Source organism: Calypte anna, chromosome 2 (genome assembly GCF_003957555.1).
Source record: "Calypte anna isolate BGI_N300 chromosome 2, bCalAnn1_v1.p, whole genome shotgun sequence".
Classification (NCBI taxonomy): Eukaryota; Metazoa; Chordata; class Aves; order Apodiformes; family Trochilidae; genus Calypte; species Calypte anna.
In genome coordinates, this window is record NC_044245.1 from 124,711,721 (window position 1) to 124,735,586 (window position 23,866).

At 37.8% G+C, this 23,866-nt stretch overlaps 1 protein-coding gene across 3 annotated transcripts in view; it reads left to right on the forward strand.

Moving 5' to 3' along the window:
• Positions 1–23,866, forward strand: part of WWP1 (WW domain containing E3 ubiquitin protein ligase 1) — a 60,391-nt gene that overhangs the window by 11,112 nt on the left and 25,413 nt on the right. The window contains exons 2-6 of one of the 3 annotated variants that reach the window (XM_030445071.1): positions 13,100–13,190; positions 16,567–16,705; positions 19,406–19,530; positions 22,194–22,331; positions 22,430–22,496. In XM_030445071.1, coding sequence (XP_030300931.1) covers positions 13,121–13,190; positions 16,567–16,705; positions 19,406–19,530; positions 22,194–22,331; positions 22,430–22,496 — 539 coding nt within the window. In that variant the 5' untranslated portion in view covers positions 13,100–13,120. The remainder of the gene's footprint in view (positions 1–13,099; positions 13,191–16,566; positions 16,706–19,405; positions 19,531–22,193; positions 22,332–22,429; positions 22,497–23,866) is intronic. The other 2 variants (XM_030445073.1, XM_030445072.1) reach the window with 2 other exon arrangements.

The following is a 23,866-nucleotide window of genomic DNA, read 5'->3' on the forward strand; positions in this document are numbered from 1 at the left end:
TATGAGGCTGGCAGTATGCTGTAAATATAGCAATATTGAACTGAGCATTATCTGAAACAATGGTCAGTAACTGTGCTTGAAAATACACAGAAAATTAAATATTTTTGTGTGTAGCTTGCTCTCTGTACCAATATGACTGGACAAAGGTTTGTTTTCTGGGCTGGGAACTGCATATGCGTTGGCTTAAGAAAGGTAAATATCAGACCTGGTGTTTGAAGGACATGAGAATGTGTCCAAAGGAAGGCAACCAAGATAGTTTGACTTAGAGGTCATGACTTTAGGAGAAGCAGCTGAGGTTATTTGCAGGAGACCAAGCAGTGACCTCATTGCTGTCTGCAACTTCCTCATGAGGGCAAGTGGAAAGGAGATGCTGATCTTCTTCTGTTGTCCAATGATAGGATGTGAGGGAATGACTTAGAATTTAATCAGGAGAAGTCCAGATTGGATATTAGGAAAAAGTTCTTCATTGAAAGGGTGGTCAAGCACTGGAACAAGCTCCCCAGATAAGTGTTTATTGCCGCAAGCCTCTCCTTGTGCAAGAATAAAATAGAATAGCCTGCTTCAGTTGGTAGAGACTTACAGTGGTCATGTAATCCAACCACCTAACCACTTCAGGGCTGAAAAATAGTTAAAGCATGTTAGTAAGGGTATTGTCCAAAGCCTGAAATACTGACAGGCTTGGGGCATTAACCCAAGCCCAAATGGGCTTCTCTAGGAAGCCCATTTCAGTGTTTAATCACACTTTTGGTAAAGAAATGCTCCTAATGTCAAGTCTGAACCTTCCCTGATGCAGCTTTCAGCCATTCCCTCACTGTCCTGTCACTTGATACCAGGTAGAGGAGATCAGCAGCTCCCTTTCAACTTCTCAGGAAACTGGAGAGCAGTGAGTTTGCCTGTCCTCCTTTTTGCCAAACTAGACAAGCCTGAAGTCCTTAGCTACTCCTCATAAGATATTCCTTCCTGCCCTTTCATCAGCTCTGTTGCTCTCTAGAAGCATTCAAGGACCTTCACCTCCTTCTTAAACTGTGAGGCCCAGACCTGCACACAGTGCTCGAAGTGAAGCCACACTAACTCTGAATACAGCAGGGATAATCACCTCTTTTGGCTGTCTGGTTATGCAGCCCTCAGGCTGCTGTTTGCATTCATGGCTGCTGGGGCACACTGCTGACTCACATTGAGCTTTCTGTCACCCATCACCCCCAGATCCCTTTCTGCAGGGCTGTTCTTCATCCACTTCTCTCACAATTTATACTTATGACTGGGGTTAGTCCATCCCAGGTACAGATTCTGGTGCTTGAACGTGTTAAACTTCATGCCACTGATGGTTGCCCAATGCTGTAATCTATTTATATCCCTCTGCAAGGCCTCTTGTCACTCAGGAGAGATAACAAGAACTCCCAGTTTGGTATCCTCAGCAAACTTGCTAATGGTGCATTCAACTGCAGCATCCAGATAATGGAAAGATACAAAGGACAGAACTAGCCCTAGGACTGTGCCCTGCAGAGCACTGCTGGGGACTGGGTTGCAGTTGTAGCCCATTCACTACAACCCTGTGAGCTCTACCCTGCAGCCAGTTCCTCACTCAGTGTACTGTGAACCTGCTCATCCCACAGTTGGACAATTTAGCCGTAAGGATACTGTGAGGGACAGTATCAAAAGCCTTACTAAAATGCAGAAAACCTATATTCACTGCCCACCTTTTATCCACGAGGTGTGTAATCTTATCAAGGATATCAAATCAGTTAAACAGGACTATGCCTTTGTGAACTTCTGTTGACAGTGTGATGATTGCATTGTTCTTTAAATGCATTTCAGTAGGATGAACTATAGTGTTCTCCACAGGTTTTTCCAGGAACCAAGGTGAATCTTCCCTCATGCCCTTCTTGCCAACTGCAATAGCTTTGTCTAGCTCCCAGACAGCACGGACTTCCCCTTGACTCTGAATACCTTTAGTAGATGATTGAGAGAGGCCCTTCTGTAATATCTGCTACCTCCTTCAGTGCTTTGCAGTGAATCCCATCAGACTCCATGGAGTTGTGACCATTCAGCTGACAATTTCCATGTAAAAGTTCCTGTTCCCAAACTTGTAGTTTTCTGACTCAGTTCAGGTCAGTTCAGGGGCTGTTAGTATTATTAAAGACTGAGGCTAAAAAGCATTGAATCCTCTTGCTTTTTCTTCATCCCTATTAGTCTGATGACAATCTTCAGGAAGTATTGGTCCAATGTTTTCTTCAGATATATTCTTGCTATTAAAGTACTTAAAAAGCCTTTCTTATTATCTGATACTACAGTGACAAGTTTCAATGCTAACTGAGCTTTGTCCTGTTGTGTCTTCTCCTTCATGTAGGAACCATGGCTCTGTAATCTTATTATGAAGCCTGACTTTGCTTCCAGAGATCATTTCTTTTTCCTCTTGAGCTCCATGAGGAATTCCCTGTTCAGCCATCTGCTCTTCTGCTCCACTTCCTTGACTTAGAATGCAGTGGAGTTGTCTGTTCCTGTGCTTTTAAAAGGTGACCAGCCCTCATGGACTTCTAGGCCCCCAAAAGCAGATTCCCAGGATACTCTGCTAAATGGCTTCCTGCACAGCTTAAAGTTTGCTCTTCTGAAGTCCAAAAATTTGGCTGTCCTTTTTTTCTCATGACAGTGAGATTTTTAACTCAGCCATTCCATCATCACTATGGCCAAGACAGCCACCTACTCTTGCATCTCCCATGAGTCCTCTATTAACAAACAAGTCTGGGAGCATCTTTTTTTGAGTTGGCTTACTGAGTACCTCTGACAAGTTAGTTTCCACAAACTTCAGAAATTTTCCAGATGTCTTTGTCACAGCAGTATGGTGTTGAAATCTTCTGTAAGGACAAGAGCCACCAATCCAAGGTTTTCTTGTAGTCTCATTTAGAGTAACTGATCACTACTAACATCTTTTCTGGGTGACTGGTTGACACCCACTACATCTCCTTTGTTTTCTATTCCCCTAATCTTTACCCAGAGGTTTGAAACCACACATTGTGTGGAGGCATTGCAAATTAAATTAGGCTGGTGATAAACTAAAAAATATACTTCATTTAAACCAAACTTGTTTAGCAGAAAATTAACTAAAGATGAGGCTTATCAAAATTGTTTAACACTCCCAAAACATAAATCACATGTTCAGGATAATGTGTGAGGGTTAATTACTCCACAAATGACTTAACATTTCTTAAGGTTTATGGCAGATGACCTAAAAAGTACAATCACTAGCCTAATAAAGGGAGGACTCTTGACCTAAAGGAGTTATCTTGGGTGGTGTTCTGACCCAAGAGGAGAGTTGCTGACTGCAGATATGCTTCTACAGGGAGAGCTGACTTAAAATGGCTCTCCTGTGGGTGTCTTTTTTATACTTCTTTATAGTGAAAATTTTTATAGTGAAATCTAAGCTGTGGTCAGATATTCATGTACCTTCCCCCCCTCCTCATGGACAAGAGCTGTGGCAGGAAGTTTTTTAAGGCTTTTTTCAGTTTGTTGTTAGGTCTTTGTGAGGATGGGTGCATCTGCCACACCATTTTACCACTAATTGTAAGGGCTGTACAGTCAAGCCCTTTGTTTACATACAGTGCAACTTCTTCATCTCACCTACCCTGCTTATTCCTGGCCTGTAGCCCTTTTTCCCAGCATTCCAACTGTGGGACTCATGCCACCAAGTATCACTAATACCAGTGATAACATGGTTCTGGGAACTGATTTAGTGCTTCCAGTTCAAGAGGTGTTCAGGCAGTGCTCTTAGTTACATAGTTGAACTTTTAGGTTGCCTGTTGCAGAGTCAGGAGTTGGACTCAGTGATCCTTTTGGGTTTCTTCCATATCAAGATGTTTTATGATTTAAGAAGAATGGCAGTTTGCTTTCCTGTTCAGATCTGTGCAGGTCTGCTGTTGGGTTGGCAACTTGGAACTTGGTAACAAAATATTTGCAGTATATCATGGATATTGAAGTATTTTAAAAGAAGCTGTTAGTTGTCAGAGCAAATGCCTTGCCTTGCTGAGAAGGCCTTATGGACTCTGAGGAGGACAGGTCCTAAGGAAACCACTGGTATTATCTATATGTGTCAGTATGTTCTGTGGGCTTGGTGAAAACATGAAAAATTAAATACTTCTTTGTCTTTCACTGTTTTGTCTGGTCTGCAGATTTACTCCAAAAAGTGTGTTGATAACAAAATATGAGGACTTTCTCATAGCTTTGTTCTTCTTTGTTTTGTCAAAGTTGGATTAATTGCTTAACACTTTTGGGTCCTTTCTCAGTCCTCTTAGCCTCAAGTAATTCCTTTTTTTAAGAATGCTTGCAAGGTACATCTAGATGATGGAGTGAGGGATACTGTCAGTTTTAGGATTGTTTTAATAGTGCTTTTGAGTTGTAGCAGGAAGAAGCAAGAAATTCTGCTGGCAGAAAAGGTCCTGAGAGTCCTGGTGGACACGAGGTTAAACATGAGCCAGCAGTATGCTTGTGGGGCAAAAATGTCCTGGACTGCAAAGAATTCCCAGCAGAGTGAGGGAGGTGACCCTTCCCCTTTTTTCGGCACTGATGGGACCAAACCCTAAGTCCTGTGTCCAGTGCTGGGCTCCTCTGTACAGGAGAGACAAGGACATAAAGGAGAGTGCTCAGTGAAGGGCAATGAAGGTGATTTTGGTGCTGCAGCACCTCTGAGCTGGGACTTTTCAGCTTGTAGAAGACTTGAAGGAGGCCTTATCGATGGAAATAAATACTGGAAGGGTGAGTGCAGCAAAGAAATGGAGCCAGGCACTTTTCAGTGGTGCCCACTGGCAAGACCAGAGGCAGTGGGCACAAAGTGAAACACAAGAGGTGTTCTCTGAACATCAAGAAACACTTTTTCACTGAGAGGGTGACTGAACATTGTCACAGGCTGCCCAGAGAGGTTGTGGAGTTGCCATCCTTAGAGATAATCAAAAGCCATCTGGTTATTGTCCTGGACAGCTGGCTCTACATGGCCTTGCTTGATCAGGGGGGCTGGACCAGATGATGTCCAGAGGTCCCTGCCAACCTCAGTCATTCTGTGATTTTGGGATTTGGGATTATATGGAGTGAATGTCTGGTTTATGGGATGAATGTTTGGTGCTAAGAGCACTCCTGTCTGACCACTGACTTCAGAAAAGTTTTCAGTGTTCACTGTTAGCATAGGGTATGCCCTACAGTTACAAATGGTTTGAATAGCACTTACTATTGTTTTTTCAAGTCTTCCAGTTCTGTTTAGGTAATATCTTTGTCTTGAAGAATACAGCTACATGAAGTTTATTTCTTTAGTCGTAAAGGCTTTTGGTGTTCTTATACAAGTCGCAGGTAGCTGAGTATTCTGTTGAAGTTGCTAGTTATTTATTTTAATGAATAATAGCCTAGATTCTTTTTTAAAGGTAGATACTAGCATCAGTATTTGTTTCACTGAAGTTTCAAAACAGTAGTAGGTGAAACACAACATAATCTGTTGCTTAACAAATAATGGTTTTACTACAACTCTGTTCTACAGATAGTGTCCTGATATGTTTTTCTCATGAGAAGTAAAATCAGTGGTCTTAGCAGTATTACTTTAAATGGTCAGTGAAAAGCTGATTCCTGTTTCTAATATTTTCTAAGTGATTAAACAAAGACTGAAGCTACTCTTTATAATACTTCTACAAATGATATTTCATAGATTAGGACACCATTCAGTACTACTTACTTCATCTTGCAAATTTACAATTTTAATAATTAAAGTTTTCATAATTTATGGTTTTGAATACATCATGTACCATCTTTTGCCTTCAGTTTGAGCATTAGCCTGTAGCCTAAATTGTTTTCATAGAGTTTCATAAAGTTAATAGCCTTTTATTTTTTGACTATGCTGTCACAGAAGTTTCAAGTTCTTTTATCTGTATGATGAATAATCAGAAAAACTGATGGAGAACATGCAGGTTGCATGGTTCCAATCTTAAATATTTTTTATTTTGTAAGATATGGCTTTCATGGGTATTTCTATGGCAGATAATAAAAAATAGCTCCCAGGAAATGTCTAAATTATTCAGTTGTGAAACTCAAAACCAAAAAATAGAGGATTTAATGTTAAAAATAGTAAAGTTGAAAACAACAAAAAATAAGGGATTTAAGAAATGGGTAGTGCTTTGAGCAGTCTGGTCTAGTTGGAGGTGTCCCAGCCCATGCAGAGTGGTTGGAATTAGATGATCTTTAAAGGTCCCTTCCCACCACAACCATTATGTGATGAAACAATATTTTCATTTTCTTGAAGTTAGTACTTGTGTTCAAACAATGAAGGAAATATTCTAAATCTTTTTTTTTTTTTTTTTTCTTTTTTTTTTTTTTTGTTTGTTTGTTTGTTTTTTTTTTATATGTCAGAGTACCATTTTGCCACCCTTGAATTTAATTAGTTATACTTAAAAAGGAGGATTGTAAAACACTGAGTATTTTTAAATTCTGTCATCCTACTGAAAGGAATCAAACCAGCAACAATTTTGATTGAGTATATGTTTATGAATACATCTTTTTGCTGAAAGCTTCTGTTCACATGAGAGGGGTATTTTTTTACCTCATCTGCACAAATAAATTAGGAGCTAATAAAAGCTAATACCTTGACCTACAGAGTGTTTCACGTCTGTATTCCTAGATCATCACACCTAAAATGAAGAACCTACTGGGCTGTATTATTTGCTACCATGTATTTGATCTGAAATGAGAATGGAACTGCTGATATTTGTGATGAGCTTGTAATGGTGGATCTGGAAAAGGAGGAGGATATCAGAAATGGAGGAGGGCAAATGAAATGACTTGCTCAGAGATGTGCTGGCTCCACTGTGGCACGTTTGACGTCTTCGGGAGATGAGCCAGGGGCTCCTGAGGTAATAGGTGCCAAGAGGGAAGCACGGGAGAAATACCTCAAAGGAATTCCAGCCACTCCACAGTAATTCCCCTTCACTGGGGGCCCAACTTAAATGCCTCTGTGCCAAGCATGAAGCATGGGGAGTAAACAAGAGGAGTTGGAAGCGTGTGTGTGCCCACAGAGCTATGAACTGGCTGGCACCATGGGGACATGGCAGGAGGATTTCTATGCCTGGAGTGATGGACTGGCAGCAGAGATGAGGAGGGGTTGTTGCCCGTTGTGTTAGTGACCAGGTGGATACATGGAGCTCTGCCTGGGGAGGGATGAGGAACTGGGTCAGGGTCAAAGGGAGGGTAGGGACAGGGGACATTATAGTGGGGTTCTACTACAGGCCACCTCACAGGAGGACTGGTTGAATGAAGCCCTTTAAAGACAGGTAGGACAATCCCTAGTCCTCATGAGGGACTTCAGTCATCCAATATCTGCTGGAAGGACAACACAGCAAGACATAAGTCATCCAAGAGGTTCATGGAGTGTGCAGATAACTTTCTTCTCCAAGTGATGGGAGGCAATGAGGAGTCAAGTGTTGAAGGCCAGGTTGGCTGGGGCTTGGAGCAACCTGGTCTAATGGGAGGTATCCCTGCCTATGGCAGGGGGATTTTAACTAGATGAAGGTCTCTTCCAACCCAAACAACTTTTGTTATTCTGTGATAAAAATGTTGATCGTGTCTGTGAGCATCTATAAACTCTTAATTAAAGTAACAAAAACCTTTCTGGTTTTTTTTTTTCTTTATGTTGTGTAACAAGGAAAAGTAACTCATGTCAGTGTTGTTATTTACCCAAGACTCTCCATAGAAATATTTATTATGCTAAATAGCTGTAGATTTTTAGAGTTTGAGCTCATTTATTCGTTCCACACTGTTTCCTTCTTCCTTAAGCCTTTCCTGCTTTTTTGCTTGGAGGAAGGTGGAAAAAGATCTTGAATAGCTGAGCTTCCTTGTTTGAAAAAAAAAAGATGCCCCGACATTTCCATTCTTATTTGGAAGATACACTATGATATAGTAAATATAATATTTATGGCATTATGATGACTTTTTCTAGCCAACTCAGTTCTTACATTTACAATAAATGGAATTGAAGATTTTACTGGGTAAGTTAGTAGTGTTTTGGCATTTTTGTAATCTGGTTGGTTTGTCTTTGCTAAGGGCATTTATACAACTAAATCTCAAGTTTTTGTATTCGGGTTTTGGGCATTCAGGAAGACTTGTTTCTACAGTGCTCATTCACAGTGTAATCTTTGTGTTTATTTTTTCTCTTCCCTTATCCAACATGTTCTATATTATTTCTGGAACAGGAGCATCACATTAGCAAGAGAATAAATCAATGGTTATTAAGGCATCATCAGGAAATGCAAATACATTGATTGAATATAACTAATTTAAAATTACAATTATTTTTATTTTCTCTTCTGTCTTCTATCAGATGAAACTACACAGTTTCAGGCCAGGGACATAGTGGCTTATGAAAATGTCTACCACAGCTTTATGGATAGTTTCTGAGTTCCTGGCTACGTAATTTTGTTTGGTTAGGGTTTTTTGTTTGTTTGCTTGCTTGATTGTACTTTTAAGTTTTGGTTTTTTTTGTTTTATTGGATTGACCTTTTGAGGGAGGGACTGTGCTTCTTGAATAAATATTAGCTTGCTACTTCCTTGATTTGCAGATCTTCTGATAAAGTTAAATTAGAAAGCTGTGCTGTGTAACTTCTTGTTACACAGATTATCAGATTTGTCATTCTTCCTATGTTTCAAATGTTCTGTCCAATAGGTTTTCTATCTGCTGTGAAACAATGTTACTGGTAATTAGACCTTACTGTCTTAGACTTGGTACAATTTGTAAATATGTTGATCAAGTGATACCTCTTAGCTTTCAACTTCAACAAGATTTACACTAAGTCTCAACCAGGTGCAGATATCACCAAATGGGTAATGTAATTTAAATTGTATCTGTTTCAATTCCATGAATAAGTAAAACATCAACAAATTCTGAAATATAAATTAATGAAATATCCACTAGACCGGCTGTCTTCTATTTCTGATGTTTTAATAGCATCTTGAGATTTAGAGAAATCTTCTCAGAAGTACGGAGTTTTTAATGATGTTATTGTTAACCAGACTCTGTTCTATGAAACTTTTGATTTGTATTAATTAGGAAGTGGTCCTCTAATTTTTTAATGGCTACTATGGTAGCCAGTCTGTAGTTTTGCTAGAGTCTGACACTATCCTAATTGATCTGTAGTTACTCAAAATAATTTATGCAACTAAAGGTGTATAACTGAAGTAGTATTAATTTTTAATGTATCTATTGTAGGAGTCTTCCAGTTGATGTAACAGTTATGTACGATGAGGATGGTTTAGACAGAAGCTTAATTGTTTTTAATGTCCTGGAATTTTGAGGGCAGAGAGTTGTATGAGTCAGTGAAGCAGTTCTGAAACTGAAAATAAAGCTTTATGCCCTTTAGACCACTGAAATTTAACCTAGAACTTGAATAAAGAGGTGTAGGAAGTTCATATTCAGGAATATGTGGTGACTCTTGCCCAGTTAGAATTAATCCCCCAATTTTCAGGAAGATTGTAACTACCAGGATGGTGACTTTTACATTGCTGTATGTAATCCTCTTTAAGATTATGTAGAGGTAACCTCAAAGGTTTTAACCCTTAATCAGCATGTCCAGTAGTCAAATGGGACTTTTATTTTGAGTAAAAAGTTTTGGATTTGAGGGAAAAAAAAAATTTGTGTGTGATGCAAGAAAGCAGTAAATAGTGCTCATAGGACATCATGTTCCCTTGTTTGATTAAGGCTTGCATTATTTGAACAAAACCCACCAAATTGTTTATTCCTCCCCACCTCCCATCTTTCAGTGCTTCTTCACCTCAAGTTTTTCTTTCTTATATAGGCTTTCTTGAAAATTAGATTATGAAGGAAATGGTATTGCTTTTGACCTTGTCCAGTCCTCCAGATGAATATCTTCACTTCACTTTATGTGATTGCCATCCCATTGCATCCTCACCAAGATAAGACAACTCATTTAGTGGAAGTTTTGGTTATTTTTGGCCATGCACTCATAGTTTCTTCTGGCTCATGAAGGCAGGAGGCTGATAGCCCCTGAAAATTCCCTGTTTTTCAGCATTTCAAGAATTTCTAGTTGTAGAAATCTTTCTCAGTTTATGAAAAGTTTTACTTCTAATGAGACAACAGAGTAATGGAGTAATCCCATCCTGGTGCAAGTCTGTCAGTTCTTCTGCTTTGTGTCTTCACTGTCCCTGCTTAGTTTCATACCATGCATGCTTGCTTTCTCTCTCTGCAGGAACTTTGCCCATCTGAAACATGGGATTTTGGAAACATTTATGACAGTACAATTCTTTTAATTCAAGAGCCTTTTTTTTGATGGGTTTTTTTGTTTTGGTTTTTTGGGTTTTTTAAACTTTTTCTACATGTTCCTGATACAGATAATGTGCAGATTTACTTCCAGTCTTTACTGCTTTTAGGCTGCTCTTTCATTCTTCATTATCCTGAATAGTGCTCCTCATGTCCTGTCCTTTTCTGGAATATGGCAGCCATTAGTAGTACCTTACACAGAGTCTAATACTGTTTTTATCATGACTGCAGACATTTCATGTGATAAATAGGGTTGCTGTCCTGTGTCCTGTCCTCTAACTCCCCCCATAGCTGCTTTGTGGTAGTAATTTTCCTGTCAAAGGCTGAGGGGCCAAGTTTTGGATTATTCTTCTCTTCTTAAGTTGTGCAGCAGCATCATTTATCATATATTCAGACCAGCCTTCAGGGATTAATAGATGTCCAAAACTCTAGGTAAGGTCCTTCATCTTGCTCAGTGTATCTTGGCCACCTTCTTGAAGTTTTTTTTACCTGGGAGAAAGGTGTGTTCTGCTGAATGTGAGTGTGACCCAGTGTGGATCAGGCAGTGAAGGCTTTTGTTTGTTTTTTTCAGTAATATCATACCAGTAGGTTTTTGGATCTTGAATGAAAATAACAAACATCATGGTGGGAGCAGACTGTCTTCTCCCAGGGGAACCAACCTGCTTCAAGGCTGATCAGACACTAATCTGTTAACTTCATTTATAGATGTTAGTAGCTGAGTTGATATAATTACTGAGGGAAATAACTGATGACTGAAGCCTTGAATAAAATTTTTGATGTATTCCTGGAAAAGAAGTTACTAGAAAAAAAACAGTTGATGAGTTTTCTTCTTTTGACTCAGAGAAAATTTAATGTTTCCTTCCCTCTTCATTCCTATTCCTAATGAGTTGAACAAGGGTGGGGGAGACAGCAGCTTTGGAACACTTGGGGCATGAGGAGACCGGGATCAGTCAGTTCAGCTAACTTCCTCTTTTCTATAAAGACCTTCTGAAAACAAAATGTGACATAATACTTTTTGAATGTACTGTTTATAAAAAGTTACGTTTATTTAAAAAACTTTAAATGAATTTTTTTCAATTCCATATATTTATTTTTCTAAAAAGTATTTGACATACATGGTAGTACACTATTTTGTTTACAACATACTGAAAATTTGAACTGTACTCATTGCTATGTAAATGTGCCTAAGTGTACCATGCTGGCAAGAATGTTCCATCCTTCTGTTACAGAAGAATGTTGGCTTCTCAGGGACAGAAACAGAACATCTGGGTACTGTTGATGTGGGCTGCAGTCATGTTGTTCTTGCAGAAACATGCAGCCCCTCAGCCAAGCACAAGCCTAACTTTGTTTCATCTCCATCCTCTGTTGGGATCTCCCTGGCACTGTCGTAATTTTTCCTAGCCATGATGGTCATTCACCTTCAAGGTGAAAGATGGAAAGCTGAGTGTAATGAATTCTGACTTCTGTCTTACCAGGAGATTGGCAAATGTGTGTTTGCCAAATGCAGTGAGCAGCTTTGCAGGCAGCAGAGCCAGAAACTCAGGTTAGGGCAGGTAGTACACCTTGCAGATAAATCAACACCTGAAACCTGAAGTCTGACTAGATTAGGCAATGAACTATCTACCTGAGGACATTGACTCAGTTTATTTCTTTATTTTACTTTGTGCATAGTAGGATTAGAGGTAAAAAAACCTCACAAAACCCAACCAGTGGACCAAATAAAACAACAAATAACCCCAGTTCTAGCATTTTAGATCTAATGCAGGTTGAACAGCAGGAGGAAGAAAGCCCAGTGAAAATAATTTGTCTGTTACAAAAGTATGGCTAACCTAATATTTTGAATGTATGATTACAAGTGGATTGCAGATCTTGGTTTCTTGTGAAGAATTTTGAGTGTACTTGCCCCAGAATTAATTGCATATGTTGCTTCTTTGATGTCTCCCATATCAGTGGCTTCCAATGTCGGGTATGCAAGACCATCCAGTGGGGTGCAGAAAGAAAATATGAAGACTTGTATTTTAATCTGAAAAATATGAAAGAAACTAAACTCTATGTAATTTACGTATTGACACAGCATCCTCACTTGTTCCACATGTCAGATGGTTTGTGTCACTTACAGTTTGTGAGGTATCATAGAATCATAGGATATGCCAATGATCAAGTCCAACCCCTGTCCCTGTGTAGGGCACCCCCGGGATCACACCGTGTGCCTGAGAGTGTCATCCAAATGCTTCTTGAACTCGGACAGGCTTGGTGCTGTGACCACTTCCCTGGGGAACCTGTTCCACTGCTCAGCTGCCCTCTGGGTGTAAAACCTTTTCCTGATATCTAACCTAAACCTCCTCTGATTCAGGGAGTGCCCCAGCTAGGATCAGTGTCACACAGTTTTAGTCACCAAAAGGTAAGGTGGAATGGTCTTTGTAAAGTGCTTACTGTCTCAATAAATGAGGGAAGTGATTTGTAGGTGGATAACAATGGTATAGAAAGCTGGTTGCAAATCTAGGGATAGAATTCAAGTGTTCTTTGTCTGAATCACTTGTGTTACTGCTCAAGTCTCACTCTGGGTACATGATTTTCAAGCATGTAAACATTTCAGTTGTTTTGTTCATTTGAAGTTGCTGGACAAATTTCCAAAGCAATTTTTATTTTTAGCTGGTGTTACAGAGTAATATGTTCTTCTATATTTATGTAACATTTGGTAACTTGCTGACTAGTTGAGTATTTTATTTATTAGTTATGAGTAACTAACTTTTATGTAACTAACTTTTAAGAAGCTGTGTGCGATTTTTTTTTTTTTTTTTTTAGGCTAAAACCTAAACCTCTGACATGGCCACAGCCTCACCAAGATCTGATACAAGTAACAACCATAATGGAAGATTACAGATGCAAGTAACAGGCAAGTAGTGACTTATATCATGGTGGTTTTTACATACTTATTCTAAAAAAGCAATCTTTGAAACGAGTGTAAAAAATGGATCAGTGTAATTAATAACTTGATTGTTACAGTTAAGAGGATGAGTATATTTGGAGATGAAGTGAGGGAGAAATTACACAGTGAGTTAGATGAAAGGGTTTAATGATATCTTCAAACTAGGAAAAAAGAGATTCAGTATGGCAGTAGGGACAAATGTTAGGAATTTTGCTTGGGAACAAATAATTAATGGCACAAATTCTGTATAAGAAACAGATATTACTGAAATTCTACAACAGTGATGGGTGGCTGTTGTGACCCCTAGCCTGGAAAGCAAAGTGTGCAGTGTTACAGTGAAGATTGTAATGAATGGGAGATCACAAAATCTTCTGGCAGATTGAAAATATTAGTCTTTGATTACATATCAGTTAAAAATCTTTTGCAAATAATGTAGGCATTGTGTTATCCTCAGGGAAGCAGGTTGGATTACACAGCCATATGGAATAATTCAGGTTGGAAGGGTCCTTTGGAGACATAGACTATTCTTCTGTTGAAGGCAAGGCTACCTTTGAAGCTGGATCAGGTTTCTCAGAGTATTGTCCAGTTGAATTTTCAGTATCTCAAAGGCTAGGTTGGACAACTTTACACCTGGGCAGTCTATTCTGATGATCAACCACATCACCATTTTTCCTTTTATCCAGTGGGAATGTACTGTGTTCCATATTGTTCTTTGTTTACCTTTCTCCTTTTGCTGTTCTGGTTCTCATAGTTCAAGGCAGTATTCAATCATCCCAGTGTCTGCTGGAAGGGAAACAGAGTGGGCTACAAGCAGTTCTGAAAGTTTGATTGTGTTTGGGACACTTTTATCAATAGGTGTTGAACAGGCCAAGTAGGTTATGGGTTTTGCTACATATTTATGAGAATTCGTCAGGGATGTGACTTTCAGTGTCAGTCTTAGCCACTCCTATTGTGGGATAGCAGAGCAGAATAAAGGCTTATTGTGGTCCAAAGATAAGCAAAATGCATCTAGGCAAATAAGCTTGATAGCTGATTATTACAGTGTTACAGTAGTCAAAAGTGAAAATGTTACCAGCAAGTAGTTGGATATTGTGCTTAAATATATATACACATAAATGTATGTATGTATGTATTTTACCACTGATAAATAACTTGAGCTTTCCAGGGATCCTGAGGAATGTGGACATCCTGAAATAAGAATGAATGTATAACCAGGAATATCTTAAAGCTGTTTTGAACAAAATTTGGAAAAAAACCCCAACATGATTAAGATACTGTGTCTTAAAAAAAGCTGCATCTCAAGAAAAATGCTGGGTGCTCCAAAAATGGACAGATTATCTGAGAAAAATACATTGCTGTAGAGTCCCCAAAATGGATATTTTATCAAGTTAGATAAGAGAGTAACCTTAAAATGATTAACCTTGTGTGAAGATAACTTGATAACATGATGAATCACCCAAGCTGGCAGTAACTAATAGCATAGATGGAGCCAACTGTGGATTCAATATATATACAGCTGTAGCAGACTGAGTTATACAAATTACCTGTAACTTCAGATCTGTGTATGCAGAAATGATTGCTTTGATATCGTGTACTGTACTGCTCCGTATGTAACTTGTCTTATATTTTCCTGTCACTGGAGCTTCTCTTGATTTAAGAGAACTGGTTCAAGGATCAAAATGGGAAGAAATCTCTATGGTATTTAGCATTAGATTACTGAAGGTTTATTTCTCTACCCAGACTTTAGTGCAAGATCAGAGGAACACCAGTGGCAGTATAAGAAGTGGGAGACAGAGCAGTGGGAATCTGTAGTATTGCTGATTTATGGTGGTTGTTAAATTAGCTTATGCTGGTTTAGAGTTGAGAATATATATTATATTTCAAGAATTATACTTACTAAGCACTTTTATAAAGGCAGCAAGTAGAATATAGTGATTGTGTAGACAAAGGATATTCATATGGAGTGGTGGCTTGTATGAGTTTGGACAAATACAGCATGTTACAAGTTTTGCCATCAGTATTTTTTCAAATATACTTGGTGAGGTATCTCATCTTGTTATTGACCCTAAATTAAAGTTAGACTCTTGTTGGTTTTTATAGTGTCTTCTCTTCTTATTGAAATCTTGTTAGTATTTGTTACCTACTCCTAATTTTTTTTAAAGAACTCTAACCAAAAAATGGTAATGGTTTTCTTTTTATGTTTGGGAACTGAAAACTTAAATGATGTACAACCTAACCAGATGAAAGGAGAGGAAACTCAAAGGAAACTTGAATGCTATGACTAAATACTCCATTTTAAGAAATACATCAGTTGCTTTTAGAAAGCAAAATATGAAGGAAAAAGTGTGGAAGAAAGAGTGGTTGTCAAAGCTTAAAATACATGATTTCAGAAGAGAACATATGACCTAATTATGTTTTTAGTCTTCTACATTGAATCTTTCATCATTACCAAGGCTACAGTTCCCTTTTATGTCATGTGATGCATGGCTTAGGGTGGAATTTTCATATTTGAAGCAGCTAAGTGTGTACTTTTTAGCTGAAAGTTGAAACTAATTTAGTTGAAACTGTTTGCCACAGTAGAAATCTGTGGCAAATTCCTGTAGAATCTTGGATGGTTGCATCTAGCAACTATCTAGCAGATCTATGTTTAGGGCACTGAGGACCTCACCAGTGGTTCAGAGGTAAAAATGGCTTCTTTTGGCCATTTATTGTTTCTTAGTCTTTGAATATTTAGCGGCAACTTTTAAGTTCATATGGAAACCTGTTTAAGTAGGGGAAATTTGAGAGTTGATTTCTTACTTTTAATGAACTGGTAAACCACAGGTTAACCACACAGATAATACAGACAAGGAAAAGAAACTCTGTATATTGGCTTTGCTGTACAGGGACATTTTGAAATAGGCTTGAATTTCATATACTTCCGTAACTATGTATAATTAAAAAAAAAAAAAAAAAAAAAAAAAAAAAAAAAGAAAATAATCTGCCTGATAATTACTCTTTCTGTATCAGATATTTTTCAGTTAAAGGAAGGGTAGGAGGAAGAGTGAGAAAATAAAATAACTCATGTGATTGTTCATGTTCATCCCTAAAATAATTGGGCTGTCTCTCCAACCATTTTGCCAGTACATGGTGAAGAGAATATGTTACACTTTGTTTCAACTATCTGACAAAGTAGCTTTTGGAAAGAAAAGCTACTGTTTTAGCATTGACCTCTTTATGTTCAGCAGAGGTAGAAAAGGTAAGGAGTAACATTGCCATGCTGTGTTTCATAAATTATGTAGGCAGTGTATTTTCTCCTTTTCAGCAAAGCATGCTGTTATAGATAAATAATGTATTTTATTAGTTTCTAGTGCCAAACTGAAGCGGAAAAAGAATTGGTTTGGAACAACTTTCTATACAGAATTAACTGCAGATGGAGAAATTAAGAAAACAGCAAAATCAAGTAGTTCTTCAAATCCAAAATGGGATGAGCAGCTGACAGTGTAAGTAGATTTTTTTTTTTGTTATTTAATACTATTTAATAGGCAGACATTGCAGGCAAATATTTACTAAGCTTGGCTTCCTTAATGTAGTTTTCTCTGGCTGTCAGTGACTAAATGCAGACATAAGATGACAGTTATCTCAAATTAAATTTTTTCCTAATTCTTCAAGTGTTTTGAGAATATTTTTTTACAGTGTTGCTTGCATACAGTTGCTATACATGCTGTAGTCCTGATATTAGCACTTCAAGTTTAAGATTCTGGAAGGTGTTACTAATTGTAACCATGTCATTCTCAACTTTAAAAGAGAAGAAATCTCAGCTGGATAAGTAGTAGTTATGAGAAAGGTTGCTTTTCCCTTTATATTTCCTGATGAAGGTATTCATAAAGAAAACCTTTTTACTGCAAAGTGACCTTCCTGCTTATCCTAATATTTGACCACTTCAATCTTCTTGTGGTTTAATTTGGTTTAACTGTGCTACAGATGTAGGTATACCTGAACAGGACTCTTTGAAGAACTGGCAATGTTGCACTCTGCATAGCTAGAAGGTATTATTATACAAGCAGGATTATACTGCTTTGGATTTGGGTCCGGAAACAGGCGTAGCTACTATCAGGTGGCTTTGAGCATGGGCCAGTACATTTTACAACATCTGACCTCTGTTTTTGCCATAGCCAGCTTTGTTAGTAGTAGGAACCATGCCAGGTTCCCTAACTGCAGTGCTGGAGAGTAAGGAGTGGTGTAAGATATCTATCTTTGGGGAATTGTTTTCTTGGGAACCAGGGCTGAAGCAAGCAGGGTATTCATAGAATCATAGAATCGACTGGGTTGGAAGGGACCTCAGATCATCAAGTCCAACCATTGATCGACTACCGCTGCAGTTACTAGACCATGGCACCGAGTGCCACATCCAGTCTCTTTTTAAATATCTCCAGGGACGGAGAATCCACTACTTCCCTGGGCAGCCCATTCCAATGCTTGATCACCCTCTCGGTAAAGAAATTCTTTCTAATGTCCAACCTAAACCTCCCCCGGCACAACTTAAGACCATGCCCTCTTGTCTTGCTGAGAGTTGCCTGGCAAAAGAGACCAACCCCCACTTGGCTACCTCCTCCTTTCAGGGAATTATAGAGAGAGATGAGGTCTCCTCGGAGCCTCCTCTTTTCCAGGCTGAACAGCCCCAGCTCTATTCCTGTGCTCCATTTTTCACTGTTTCAGATTTAGTAGATCTTATTAGCCCTTTGCAGTGCTGCAAAAGAGAACAGTGCAGTCTTGGACCTGACAGTGTTTTCCAGGAGTTAGAACTAGCACAGGTACAGGGCTATCAGTATGTTCACAGAGACCAGGGTTTCTGTTGAGGAGGCAAGTTTAATTTGGCAGGATTTGGTGAGCTGGTAGAAATGAGGTAATTTGGCATGCATAGTGCAGCCAAACAGACTCATTATATCATCAGAATTACTTACTTAGGATCTTAACCCTTTTATATATATAGTATATGTTATGCTGCCCAATCTCCCCCCTTCCTCTCCTATTAGAACGGTATAATTGTTTCAGTTGTCCAGAGCATAAGTGAAAGAGGATAAGTGAACTTTTTAATTTGCTGAATTCCCCTGACCTCTATGGGATCTGCATAAGCACCACCAATATATTCTCTACGTTTAGGTGTTTAAATTTTTTTCCCTTTTCTTTGTTCAGCTAACCTTTTAGTAAGACTTCATTAGAAGGCAATCTGTTCAAAATGAAAACATCCACTTTGCTCATGGGTTTCAGGAAGAATGATCCACATTGTCAAGCATATTCAAGGAACTACAGAGCTAGCTTTTTGAGGAGGGCAAAGATTTCAAGTATTATTTTCATTACTGCTGCTTTCTGTATCCAGCACTGATAGATACGTGGCCTTTGACTTTTTGCAGTGTAGTGATTCTATTCCACTTTTCACAGCCAGGAGCTGTTGGCATTACTAGACACTGTATTACAGAACTTACTCTCCAGAACATAGTGTAGCTTCTCATTTTCCTTCTTGAGTAGGGGAGAGATCACTGCCAAAGGTTATCACAATATTACTGTAATTGGGTCCTTTATCTTTCTGCTTGCCTCCAATTTTTACTGTAGCTTCATCATTTGATTTTTCCCCTCTGATTTCTGTGAGTATGCATTATGGTTTTCTATAAATATTTGTAGCTTCACAAATGATGTTTTCTCAAGACTTTCATGGAAAGGTGACATCTATTAAATGGATTCTTCCTGCTTGCAAGTAGATGATTAGTTGCTTTTTCCTTTTTAAAAATTGTTTAGGTTTTTTTTTCATAGTGACAAATATGCTTACCACCTTTTTCTTCACATTTAGAAGTCTGAGCTCTCAGTTGAGAATTATGGAATAGTGAGGAATAAGAAAAATCCATCTTTCATAAGTAAAGATATTTTCTATAACTGAGACTTGAGCTTAGTGGAGGTTATTGTGATATTCTTCAAATTCCTTATGCTATTATAGTAATGCACTTTTAAGTTTGATCTTAAGTACAAATACCATGTTTGCAGTTCTTAGTTAAAAGTATCCCCTTGCAGAAAAAAACTTCTTTCAGTTACTTAGCGTCGAGAAATACATTAAATGTGAGATAGTGAATTACATTCAAATACTCCTAATAACATCTACTTTAAAATCTGTATATATATATTTTTTAAAAAATGTATTTTATATGCAGGAATGTGACTCCACAGACTACGCTGGAATTTAGAGTGTGGAGCCATCACACTTTAAAAGCAGATGCTTTATTAGGAAGAGCCACTGTAGACTTGAGACAAGCTTTGGAAATACACAATAGAAAATGTAAGTTATCATGAAGGATATTTTGAGTGAAGTAGAATTATTACTAATCTATATATCAACCAGCCAACCAGACTACTAACTATACATGTAATTGCAACTGTCTTTCAGTTGATGTCTTTACTTGTCTCTTCTAGAGATGTCTGTGCTATCAAGAGCAATTTAAATGTAACAATGGGATATAATAATTTTGAAATAAACGTTAGAGTATGAGTTACTATAGGTTAAGTAAAACCAGAAGTGATTAAGTACAATGCTTTATGGCAAAATAATAACTAATTTGCTAGAAGATCTGTTTTAGACTTCATTAAAAAATGAGTCTAAACTTTCAGAAAAGCCATCTGCTTAATTCTTTCATGTTTTCCTTCTCAGAAATCACTAATAGGCTAAATTTTCCCCTCATAGTTTAGCTGCACAAAGAGCAGTAGGAACCACTGATAAATGAATCAGTTGAGAACTTCCTTTGGTACATTAGAGATTGTTGTGTTCTATGTAACTTTTAATTTTAATTGGTTTTATTAGAAATAAAACAGGTCTTTTTGATCTAATTTGCTTTGAATTTTTTTTTTCATTAGTACAAGAAGATGGTGAATCCACACTTTAAATTCCACCCCAGAGTGGCAGTAGAATTCCAGCTAAACCTGTCTCACAAGCTTGATATACAAACCTGAGACCTTTGCTTAGGGAGGTGTGGGGAAAGGAGAACTGAAAACAAGCCTCGTTTTTCTGATTCTTACAAAAAATTGAAACAGAATCCAAAGTCAAGATTCCATAGTTAAGCATAAAAAATGCTGCTTTTTTATCAGAACTGGTTGTAATAATGATAGCAAAAATAGTTAATATTTTAACTATTTCTAATAAGATGGATTATAATTTTATTACTGTAGATATAGAGAATATAGGTTTCAACAACTTGGCAAGTTCATTGAGGGAATGGTTGACTGGAACACATGTACATTGCACCAGAAGTAAGTTCTGTGCAGTGTTTCTGATTTTGGCAACTCAGAAGTTTGACACAAACTGGATTATCCAATAATTCAGTGGTAGAGTTGTTGATTGGTAGCCTTCAGTTGTTTGGTTATTTGTAACTAATCTAAAACACAGCACCTGAAACACTCTTTCCTGAAGAAGATGTGAAGGGGAAGTTCTCTAAATGCAGGAGTTTTAGAATTGGTGCTGTTACTTTCTTTTGCTGAACACCACCAGTGTTGCATTGCTGCCCACACCCCTCACAGCTTTCTTGCCATCTCAGTTGGACAACAGGCAACTGTTGATCTGATTTGGGGAGATGATCTATTAAAATAACAAAAGCTAAACCAGTCACCCTTTGCAGAAATGATGATTTATAAATAAATTAACCTAACAAGTCAGTAGTAGGCTAGTTTCTTTTTTCATTTCAAGTAGTACTATTTTCCACAATGCAGACTGCTATATCAATGATTCTGTAGATTTGGGAGCTTTGTGCTTGCTCCAGCAATTTAAAGTACTTTGAAATCCATTGTAATATAGCAGTGGATGTCTGTAAGTAACAGCTACAGTGCTGAACCTGCTCTTTAAAGGTACAGCTTGGGGGTATCTGGTGATAGTTTATGGTAGCCCTCCCTCTTCACATGCTTACTGCTCATATGTGTTACATGTTGAGAAGGAAAAAAAAATAAGGAAATATCAGCTTAATTCACAGATCTACACAGTGGGCTTTAACTTTAGCCTGGAATGCTATCATATGGAGGGAAACATATATTGGAAAATGAATTTTTTAATCTGAGACTGCTAATACCAAAAGGCCTTAACCATTTTAACCTTTTTAATGTGAATTCTATCTGATTGTGTTTAGATTTATGACATATAGCTATAACAGCTGTACTAGTAATAATTGTTTTAGAGAGAATGATGCAGCATACCCAGCATGTATTCCTTCTGGATTATGTATGCCTATTTATGCCTATGTAACACACATACAAATATGTGTGTTGCTTATCAGTCATGTTAAATTATTTTACCACACATTTTTTTGTATATCTCAATTATCTCAAAATTTATTTTGGTGAAACTAGTTAATTGAGGTATCCTGTCTGTTACTGTTTAATCCTTGGGAGTTTGTATCTATGGAAAGGCTTTTAAGAATTTACTAAAAGTAATTTTAAATGAAGGAGGACTCTATGCAGTGTTTGCATTTACTCTTTCCTCAAAGTGATGCTGTTTCCAGTGGTCTCTTAAAATTTAGTTTTGGAAAGTGATACAAGAAATGAACAGGGTTCCCAGTGTCCGTCAACACTTGGATGTGTAGTTCAGAAGTTGCTTGACTTTAAGGCTTTTCATATTATTTAAGCAGTGCATAATTTCAAAAGGTCTTAGTGGAAACAGCAAACCTGGGAAATCATTAACAACAAAGAACTGAAACGACGTGGTTCCTATAGCATGCCTATAAAATATGCTATGTAAACAGCCAGTTTGTTTTTACGATAACTGTGCTGCTGCCCACCTCCTTAGTAATAGCTATGTTAGTTTGAATTGTCTGAATAGCTTTCATGTTCATTTTTTTTTACAATTAAATACATTTGTGCTGGTTTTATGTAGAAATTTTCTTCTAAGGTTGTTTAGAATTTAATCTCTGCTTTATACCTTCTCTCCTTCTCTTCCTCTATCCACCCCAACTCCATTTTTAGTGGAGAAGGTGAAAGAACAGTTGAAACTCTCTTTGGAAAACAAGAGTGGCATGGTGCAAACAGGTGAACTGACAGTTGTGCTAGATGGTTTGGTAGTTGAACAAGAATCTCTTACAAATCTCAGTTCATCAGCAAACAGTAAGTTAAAATAATTAAATAAAATTGTAACATTTTCATTAAAATTCCAAATAGATAATAATAGAATATTTCTGTTTCGTTTGTTTCTTACTGTTCAGTAGAAGTTCAGCAGAATGGTGAGGCTGTGCATGAAAGCAGAGACGCTTCAGCAAGAAGTACATCCAGGTTGGAAATAATCTTTGTGTTTTATATTATATGAGGTATACTGGCAAATTTATCAGTTGAAATGTTTGGGTCATTTGAATTTTTGTTTTCTTTCTTAATTATTTTGAAGGGAATAGATTTTAACTGCAAGGCCCTTAATTATATTACCATAGATTTTAGAAACATTGCTTGTATGATAATTACATAATTTAGCTTGAGAAGAATTAAATTTACAATTCTGTAGTTTCTCTGCTGGTAGATTCTGCTCTCCACTACTTTATAATTGCCTCTTGGGTGTGTAGCTCTCTGAGCATAAAAATTCAACTGACCGGAAGTCTCCTAAATGCAGCAGCAGAGGCTGAGGGAGCAGTGGTTTCATGGACTTACGTGAACTTGCTCTGCTCATGTTCTTCTGCTGTTAGAGAACTTCTTCTGTTCATATCCACCAGCTTGTTACAACATACCAAGGAAGGAAGAAGAAAAAAAAGCCTAAATTACTTCCCCCTTACCCAGTTCCTTTTTAAGTTTGTAATCAGGAAGTTGTTTAAGAGACTTGTACTGAGTTCAGGAAGCAGTATTCTGCATGCTAAGGCAAAGGGGTTGCTTGCTTCAAACTGAAGTGGCAAGAGAAGGGCTTTGGGATCAATTTAGCACTTTTGTTTTTGGATTCTCAGTCTTTATACCAGCACAAGGACTGCCTAGAGAGGAGTAGGAGTAGATCGTTTGTCCCTGACCACTAGTGAGTCAAATAGGTCAACATCATAATTATATGTTACTGACCTGCTTGGTTACCTTGCAGTGAACCCCTTTCAGTTTCAAGTTTTTGACACTCAGAAAGGAGTGAAAAAAGCATAGGGTTGCTATGCATTTGAGTGTCAGGGGAATATTTGTCGTTGCATACTTGACTTGATTCTTTTTGTGAATATATGGAGGTTTCTCTCTGTTCCCACATCAGTGCCCAGTATGAGGGAGGGAGGATAAAAAGTTGCTTTTTTCTTTTTTCAGAAAGGTTTGGGACTATTGGAAGTGATTTGAAACACATCAGCATACCAGTGGTAGCAGCAATCATTGGTTCTCATTCCAGTATTGTTGCTGGATGTGTGGCTTTTACTGGGATCCTGTTCTTGATGTTGAGATTTTGATTACAACAGTTTTCCACACAACTAGCCAGCAATTTTGATTCAGTTTTAAATTAACTGATGAAGAAAAGTTTTAAGGTGGCTTCTGTGCATGCCTTCAGGAAGTGAATTGGGTTTGTAGTCTAGAATTTAAAAGGGATAATACTTTAATTCTCTGTTTCTACTACTCCTTTGGAGCTGGGTAAGGTAGCAGGGAAATTCTGCTTCTTCCTTTCTTAGTCTGCAAGGGGGACTTGTAACAGTTCTCACATT